We start from the raw sequence: 9763 nt of genomic DNA on the forward strand, positions 1-9763 counted from the left end.
ATTACAATGAGGGACAGTCCAATCAGAGAATGGGCACTGGTTTAGTTATTTCACACTGTGTAACAAATTACCCAAAATGTAACTGCAAATAAAATTACAAATATTCATGATCTCATACAGTTTCTGAGGATTAGGAATCTAGGAGATGCTTAGAGGGTAGATTTTGTTCAAGATAACTCAAAGATATGTAGTCAAGCTTATCAGGGCTTCAATCATCTGATAGCTCAACTGGAGAAGGATTTATTTCCAAGTTTACTTATGTGACTGTTTGCAGGTTTCTCATACTTGCTGACTGTGGGTTGGAGTCTCAGTTCCTTGCCACACAGACCCTTCCATAAGCTATCTGAGTATCCTCATGACATGACAGCTGACTTCCTCCAAAATGAGAGAGTGAGCCCAAGAAAGAATCCACAGCTATGAAAAACCTTATCTCAAAAGTGATATGCTACTACTACTTCTTTATTTTGCTGGTAAACCAGACAAACCATGGTACAAGGTAGGAGGGGACAACATCAAGTGGTCAATACCAGGAGGCAGGGATCACTGGGGGCCATCTTGAAAACTGACTACCACAGGTCCATGTGGCAGATTTGCAACTTGGATTCACCTAGAACTTGTGTTAAAGCATACCTCCTCTAGTAGTCATTGCCTGTTACTGGGAAGAAATGACTAGTGACCATTCAGACAGACCGCAAGGGGCAAATGGAAATTTGCTGACATTTCTCAGCTAACATTACATAGCCTTTCCATAACTTGAGTATACTGAGGGTACTAAAAAATAACAATTCAACTTTTAGTTACACTTTTTATGGGTACCAAGATCCAAGAATAATTTAAAAAATATACATGATCTACAGTATAGTTCTGAGAAGGGTAGAATGCATAATAAAGTACAACAGTATGCTGTCACAGAAAGATAGGTGATTACCAATCCTAAGCATATAGAAATAAAGCTTTAAAACCTTGCTATGAAAAAGATGGAAAACAAGAGACCCTTTTAGCTTTCTTATTTCCCAGCTTGAATAATTTAATTGGATTTTATAATATCAGTAGGAATCAATGACTGCTTTTAGGGTTCCTACTTTGGGTGAAAGATAAGTCACTTTGAACACTCCTAGTAGTAAATTGCCAGGTAGAGAGATATAACCATTAAAAATTACCATATATACTTCTTGGCTTTTTGTAAAAGATATTTCTAATAGTTTTTAATGTAGGAAACTTTTCTAAAGATTGTCATATAAATCAGCTACTTGAAACTCACAAACCATAAGGTACCTGACCCAGGCAAATCACATACAGAGTGGTAGGGGATAAACAGCTCTACTGCACTTACTTGCACAAATAAATACATACACAGCCAATTTTAAATCTAATAGGGTTTTTAATCATCAAATAACTTATCCATCTGGTTAGGTCAAGACCTATTTGCAAGCTAGAAGGGTTATTTAGAAGAGTTGTGGCCAAGTGCGGTGAGTCATGCCTATAATTCCAGCACTTTGGGAGGCTGGGGCTGGTGGATCACTTGAGACCAAGAGTCTGAGACCAGCCTGGGCAACATGGTGAAACCCTGTCTCTACAAAATACACACACACGCATACACACACACACACACACACAAAATAGCTGGGCGTGGTGGCACACACACCTGTAGCCCCAGCTCCTTGGGAGGCTGAAGTGGGTGGGTTGCTTGAGCCCAGGAGGTAGAGGCTGCGGCGAGCTGTGGGCATGCCTCTGTACTGCAGCCTGGGCAACAGCGTGAGACCCTGCCAAAAAAAAAAAAAAAAAAAAAAAAAAAAAAAAAAAAGGCAGAGTTGTGGCAACAGATGGTGACTTCTTCCCTTTTTGAATCCTCCAGGTTATCTGTGCTTACATCTTCCCTCAGCTTAGCTAGGTAAGGTACTCCCCAAGATGCTCTGCCCTTCAGGAGAGAGAATCATTGTAGGTAGACAGCTGGTGATTTCTGCCTAAGGAGGAAAAGGAGACAGGAAGGTATTAGCTGATGACTTTATTTTAGCAGTGGTTTTCCACCTTGGCTGCATATTAGAATCAGATTCTGCCGAGTGGGATTCAGGCACTAAGCTTTTTTTTTTTTTTTTTCCAGCTCTCCGGGTGATTTTAATGTGCACCCAAAATTGAGACCCTTTGTCTTCGTCAGTGGGTCTCATTTCAGCGCCCATCAGAATCACCTGGAGAGCATGTTAAATTTACAGAATGCTAGGCTCCATCCTCCAGTCTGATTCAGGAGGGCTGGGGTGGGACCCATCATTTGCATATTTAACAAGTTCCCAGATGCTGCTGATGCCGCTGTACCATGCCGACAAGTCTTAGAAAAATTTGGCTCTTGTTATATTTTTATACAACAAAAAATGGAGTTCAGCTGTGAGTGGGGTGTAGGGGCAAGAATGAAAATTGGTAAATGCAGAGGACAGATACCACTAGTCTCCCCTCTTTGCTTTCCCCATCTTCTTCAAAGTTGAAGTTAGACTGAGATCTACCCCTGCATTGCCCCTCCTCGATTTTCTTCATCTTTCGCAGATTGAGGAAACAACCTGTGAACGGCCCAAAACCGGCTAGACCCAACCTACCCATCCGTTTTAGCGGGTCTTTTTTCCCACACAGGCCGACCGCCTCTCCGCCCTGGCCCCGCCTCCAGTTAAGCCGGCTCCATCTATTAACGTTCTCTTCTGCCCAGCCACACCCCCGGTGTTCTCCGCGGTTGCGCACCTGACGTACATCGTTGAAAACGTGCCCAGTGTTTCCCTCTGCGTGCACTGAGTGCCGCGCAGGCGCAAAGGGCCAGGTGCTGGAGGTGCTGTCATGGCCTGCTTCAACCCGGTGGTAAGGAGGACCTCAAACTCTGTGTAGAGGGAGCGCCCTGGGACTCCTGGTTCACAGCAGCCGAACCCTGCACACCCTTTTGTTTCCCCCTGACACTTTACAGATTGTCATAAACCCTCTTCTTTAGCGGCTGGGGCTCTTTCTCACCTCTGTGTTGGAGGAAGCTGATGAGGGCCAGTAGTTCAGCAGGAAGTTGGGCCAGCTCCGCCGAAACAACAAGTGTCCTTTTTCTCTTTTCACCAAAACTGAGGCTATCTAGTTGGGGTGTTTAGAGGTGGAACTCCCCCTCAACCCTCCTGGTTTCCTAGATGTTACAAAACCCCCAAGTTCGGTTGTGTTAATTTTATCGTGGACATTGTTAATTCCAAGCTGTATTATTTACTGCTTGAAATAACAATGTGATTCTCAAGTTACCTCCCCACATGTTTTTAGTATCTTTCCCTACCCGCCCATTTCTTTGTCCTTTAACAACTTAATGCTTAAGTGTACAACCTACATTACCCTCCTACCCCTAACGGACACTTAATTTGCACAGTGAGAATTTCTAGTCTCAGTGGCACTTAGGAAACCATCAATCTTCAAAACCTGAATCAAAGAACAAAAATGAAGGATTCATCTTTATTACCAATTCATCTCAACAGACTTCACATTTTGTGAAAGGCAATATGCTTGTCCAGATCTGTGTAATTTTATGGGTTCCGGTTATCATATATGCAGTATAAAAGCTCTGTTTAATTTAGAGACATGCTACTTTAATTATATCTGTTTTATGATAGTGTGTTTTAAGATACCTAAAATACCTATACTCTGCCTGAATATAAGCTTACTAGGTTTGCCAATTTACCTGATTGTGAATTCTATGAAGTAGTGTCTGTTTTAAACAGAGGAGTTGAGATGGACTAGACATAGTTTTAATAAAGATAACAGGGAAAGCAATACAAAGTCTGTGGTCCTAGAAGAGAAAATAAGTTCAATACGTGTTTTGATTTTTGAAAAATTGTGTTCTAATGGTACTTTTTGACTACTGCTGTGTTAAGATGTTTTTAGCCCTGAGAGTTTTTTCCTTCAGTGTTAAGCTTGATCACACTAGCTGGGACTACCACTGAAGTATCAATTTAGTATGCCTTTATCAGGATAAACTGTTTTAGAAGACGCAACGAATTTAGGGGCATTTAGTCTTAATGCATGTGCTTGTGAATAACATTATTTAAATGTTACTGATTGGCCTATTCATATAGGCTTACCCTGGGTCTTTAGAAGGATTAGTTTAAAACATAGCTTTAAATACCAAATAGTCTTGGGGGCTGGGCATGGTGGCTTAGACCTCTAATCCCAGCACTTTGGAAGGTCGAGGTGGGCAGATCACTTGAGCCTAGGAGTTTGAGACCAGCCTGGCCAACATGGTGACACCCCATCTCTACTAAAAATACAAAAAATTAGCCAGGTGAGGTAGTGCACGCCTGTAGTCCCAGCTACTCTGGATGCTAAGACAGGAGAATCACTTGAACCCAGGAGGCAGATGTTGCAGGGAGCCCAGATTGTGCCACTGCACTCCAGCCTGGGTGACAAAGCAAGACTCCGTCTCAAAACAAACAAACAAACAAAGAAACAACAAAAAAACCGCGTAGCTACTCTTGGTATGAACAGGAGTATTTAAGAGTTTTTATTTAGTGGGTAGTATGAAAAGGCAATCCTAGAGTGCCACAATTTTCATTTTCATTTTGGCCTCATTAAGCAATTTGAAATAAGAGCAACTCAACTAAATTCCTGCTTGCTGTTTCTTGCCCGTGGACCTTCCACTAGGTCAGTATTGTCAGCACATAGCATTGCCGTTTTGGCCTGGGGGCATAGTTTATGTAGATTTGAAGGGCTGAGTTTTTTCACATACCCTCTTTTGTTTTGCTATAACTAGTGTTTAATCTGGGAAGAAATCTGCTTAACTTTGTTGTCATGGCACGTTTGACTAGGAGGTATTTTAGAATGTTATTTGGTCTCTTCAGTATGTACACTGGACGGGTAAGGTCGTTCGTGCCCTTCTTTGGTTCTAGTAGGATATCCATTTTGGAGCAGTTGTATTTGACAGTGGTCCAGAATATATATTTTTTGGACTTTGTGTATTTTGGAAGTGAGATGGGCTTTGATTGCTCTATTTTAAGTGCTTACCCCAGTCTTCTGGCTTGGAGTTTATTTATATTTGTGGAAATAATATAGTGAACCCTAAAAAATTCTCCGTTGGCCACTTTGATAAAAAGGTAAATTGAAAACAGAAGATCTATTTCCAGCTGACTTACATTAATTTCCCTTTTAAAAGGAGTTGGGGAGGTTAAATATTGACACAAAAGGCAAGTAACATGACAATAACCATACATCTTTGAGATTATTAGCTCATATGTTATTGTAGTCCTGTAATTCAGTCTTGTAGATAGGCTGAAACTACGGGTCTGAAGCTAACACAGTTTATGGAAAGCTAAGACTATATTGGGAATATGAATGTACTTAGTAAAAGTTTTTATGGTAACTTTACAAGACTAGAAGGTATACACTGCATATCTTTTAAGGCTAAATATGTTCAAACTTGAGAAGTCAAAACTTGTAACAGGCTGGGTGCGGTGGCTCATGCCTGTAATCCCAGCACTTTGGGAAGCTGAGGCGGGTGGATCATGAGGTCAGTAGTTCGAGACCAGCCTGACCAACATGGTGAAACCCCGTCTCCCTAAAAATACAAAAATTAGCTGGGAGTGGTGGCATGCACCTGTAATCGCACCTACTCAGGAGGCTGAGGCTGCAGAATTGCTTGAACCCAGGAGGTGGAAATTGCAGTGAACTGAGATCGTGCCACTGCACCCTAGCCTGGGCTACAGAGCATGACTCCGTCTCAATAAATAAATAAAATAAATAAATAAATACATAATAAAATAAAATAAAACTTTGACAATTGCTTTTATATAGTCTAAACTCTACAGATCTGTAATTGAAGATGTAATTGAAGGAGTTCGGAATCTATTTGCTGAAGAAGGTATAGAGGAACAAGTTTTAAAAGACTTGAAGCAGGTTTGTAGCCGATACAACTTTTTCTTCCTGTCTTTTGTTGTTTTTTTGGCATACAAAACTGATGCAGTTCTGATCTCTCAAATTATAGTTTAGTACTTACCCATTCATTGTGCCATCAGGATGACAAGCTAGTTTTTAAGAAACTGAAAAAAAAAGAAGTATCATTATATATGTATATATTATTTTACAGTAAACTTTTTTTTTTTTTTTCCTCTGCAGCTCTGGGAAACCAAGGTTTTGCAGTCTAAAGCAACAGAAGACTTCTTCAGAAATAACATCCAATCACCTCTGTTTACTCTTCAGTTGCCACACAGCTTGCACCAAACATTGCAATCGGCAACAGGTTGGATACCGTTAGTAAATGAGTACTGTTAGTATCTTCAGAACAAATTCTCATTTGGGGTTGTTTTTCAGTTAGACAGAGTAATGTTCTTAGGGTGAGAAGGCTTGGACACCTAAATCATTTCTATTAAATGAACACAGTATAAATCATTGCCGCATGTAATTATTGGTTAAAAACTCGGGTTATTCAAACTAGTTTTTATTTTAAATATTAAATTTTACAAAGATGATAAAGCCTTTCTTTAAAGGAAAGTCACACAGTTTGTTGCCTGTTGGAAGCACCCATTGGTAATTTCAGATAATTTGATTGGGTCTAGTCAAGGATTACAAGTGGCAGAGGGAAAGATGAGAGCTCACAAGTTTGTGTGTTCTCGTTCTCTTATTTTATTTTATTTTTTTTTTTGTGTTATAGATCTGATGTATTGGGAGCAGAATGTAGAGTTCAGAATATGGAGATTATTCAGGCTACCTCACTGTTTTGGATATATAAAATGGTGGCTAGAAATTGATCATGTGCATTTATCTTTATTCTTGGACTTAGCAATCTAGACTTCTGCTTTTAAGGGAAATATTTGTCCATGTTATGCTTATCAATTTAAACTGGAAGGGGCTAGCTAATAAAAGATAAAACTTAGAGTTTTCTATCTTTGTATGCTTGATTCCTTTCTTTCTCCTCTGATTCTTATAATCTTTATGTTACTCGTGTGTATACATAAATGTATACTCACATACAAACAAGTTTTGTTGGGTTTAGCTGAAATTCAACAGAGTAGTCTGCAAGAAGTGAGGGTAGATTTTGGGTTAGATTATCAATAATAAGTAGATAGTTCTTTGCATGCTTGGAAAAATTCACATGAACATTACATGGGCCAAGGTGAAGAGAACACTGTAAGGATGCTTGTACTTCTTCTCTTACAAAGTGGGAGAATTTACATGTGGCAGCAGTTCTAACATATAAAACTGAATAAATTAACAATGAATGTTGAATTACCAAATACAAGTTTTATTGAATACTGCGTTTATAAAGTATAATTTTGCTCTGTAAGAATTAGTCTTGGCAGTTTTAATTGTTGACACATTGAAACGTTTTTCATCAGTTGGGTTTTTGGCTATGCTTTAATTTTTAACTGCTGTTTCATTGGGACATCCCCTTCTCTGTTTAAATAACATTCCTTTGGACTTTTGTTTTCTTAATCACTGTTTTACTTATTACAGAATGCTAAATGTTTTTTTTTAACTTATGGTTGGCATGAGGGTGTGGTAGATATGGAAGAGGAAAATACTTGACTGTCTTTTATCAAAAGAGGCCGAAGTGGATGGATCACCTGAGGTCAGGAGTTCTAGACCAGCCTGGCCAACATGGCGAAATCCTGTCTCTACTATAAAAAGAAAAACACAAAAATTAGCCAGGCGTGGTGGCTCATGCCTGTGATCCCACGTACTTGAGAGGCTGAGGCAGGAGAATCACTTGAACCCGGGAGGCAGAGGTTGCAGTGAGCTGAGATCACGCCACTGCACTCCAGCCTGGGCGACAGAGTGAGACTCCATCTTAAAAAAAAGGCATGGTGAACACTTCTAAGATTCTGTCATTCAAAATTGCAATACTAGATTTTGCCGGAAGATGGTAATATTACCAGTAATTTAAATAACAAAATAGTCTTGCAACTAATGTATCTAGTTTGTTTTTACTCAGCACCTTATTCTGTATCTTAGCAGTTAGAATAATAGAAATAATTACATTTTAAACAGTTTTTCTCCTTATTCTCTTCCACATCATTTATAATGAAGAGGTTTAAGAGGAAATACATGTATCCCTTAAAAGTGCTTTATAGTCTTGTTCCTGTCTCTCTTCATCTTTAGGTACCCAACAATAAGATTCTTGAAATAAATAGTCTCATAAAATTGAAGTACTTCTTAATTATATCTTCTCATGGTTTGCTTTTAAAAGCCTGATTAAAATAACTTAAACTTCTAGAACCTTTTTATCTCTTTTGATAACAAGTTCAAATTAAATCTATAATTCAAGAAGTCATTTGCCTTTGTCTGTTCCATCTTAAAACTTGTTTCCTCTATCAAAATCACAATAAGATACCATCTCACACTAGTCAGAATGGCTATTATTAAAAAACTGAAAAACAGATGTTGGTGAAGCTGCAGAAAAAAGGAACCACTTATGCACTATTGGTGGGAATGTAACTTTGTTCAGCTTCTGCGGAAAGCAGTTTGCAGATTTCTCAGAGAACTTAGAGCTACCATTCAACTCAGCAGTCCTATTACTAGGCATTTACCCAAAAGAAAATAAATTGTTCTAACAAAAAGACATCCACACTTGTATGCTTATTGCAGTACTATTCACCTTAGCAAAGATGTGGAATCAACTCAACCCATACATGGTGGATTGGATAAAGAAAATGTGGTACATGTATACCATGGAATACTATGCAACCATAAAAAAGAGAGAGATGTCCTTTGCAGCAATATGGGTGTTGCTGGGGCCATTATCATAAGTGAATTAACATAGGAACAGAAAACCACATACTGCATGTTCTCACTTATAAATGGGAGCTAAACGTTGGGTACATATAGACAGAAAGGTGAGAACACTGGGAACTCCAAAAGGAGAGAGGGAGAGAAGGGGGCAAGTGTTGAAAAACTACCCGTCGGGTACTATGTTCACTATTTGGGTGATGGGATTAATAGAAGCTTAAACCTCAGCATCATGATATACCCCTGTAACAAACCTGTACACATACCTGCTGAACCTAAAAAAAAAAAAACACCCCAGAAACTGGTTCGCGCTATCATATGTTCTTCGTTTTTTATTTGTTTAGTAATTTCCTGTATCTTCAGTTCTCAACTTTGTTTGGTCTCAGGACCCCTTTAAGCTCATAAAAATTAAGGACCCTAAATAGCTTTTACAATGTGGGTTGTAAGTATCTATTTACTATATTAGAAATTAAAACACAAATTTAAAAAATATTGGGTTATTAAAAAATTTAATTACATTTTAACATAATAGCATATATTTATGAGTAATAATTCTTCTAGAACAAAAAAAATTTAGAAAGAAGAGTAGCATTGTTTTACTTTTCTGCAGGTCTTGTTAATGTCAGCTTAATGAGGTCTGCAGAAATGAGCTGGGTTCTTATCTATTTCTTTTTATTTAAATTTTATTGTATGTATTTAAGGTGTTCAGCATGGTGCCTTGAGATAGATAGATAGATAGGTAGATAGTGAAGAGGTTGGTATAGTCTAGCAAATTAACCTGTCTGTCATCTCACACAGGTGCTCATTTTAGGTACTTTTAGTATGCCTGAAGTCTTCTCTTTTAGCAAAAATCCCAAATGTAGCACAACAATATTAAGTATAGCCGTCATGTAATCTATTAGCTATTTAAACTTATTGATCCTATGTATCTGTGACTTTGTATCCTTTAACCTACATCTTCTTATTTTCTCCCTTCCTGTCCCTCGTAGCTGCTATTTTATTCTCTATCTCTGTGTATTTGACTGTTTTTTTTTTTTTTTTTTTT

General features: G+C 38.6%; 1 protein-coding gene across 1 annotated transcript in view; it reads left to right on the top strand.

Annotated features, from left to right (window-relative positions):
- The first annotated feature begins 2740 nt into the window (after positions 1–2740).
- Positions 2741–9763, top strand: part of GTF2A1L (general transcription factor IIA, 1-like) — an 84260-nt gene continuing 77237 nt past the window's right edge. The window contains exons 1-3 of the mRNA XM_011981601.1: positions 2741–2838; positions 5788–5889; positions 6109–6232. Of these exons, the coding sequence (XP_011836991.1) occupies positions 2818–2838; positions 5788–5889; positions 6109–6232 (247 nt within the window). The 5' untranslated portion in view covers positions 2741–2817. The remainder of the gene's footprint in view (positions 2839–5787; positions 5890–6108; positions 6233–9763) is intronic.

Source organism: Mandrillus leucophaeus, unplaced genomic scaffold, assembly GCF_000951045.1.
Source record: "Mandrillus leucophaeus isolate KB7577 unplaced genomic scaffold, Mleu.le_1.0 Scaffold229, whole genome shotgun sequence".
Classification (NCBI taxonomy): Eukaryota; Metazoa; Chordata; class Mammalia; order Primates; family Cercopithecidae; genus Mandrillus; species Mandrillus leucophaeus.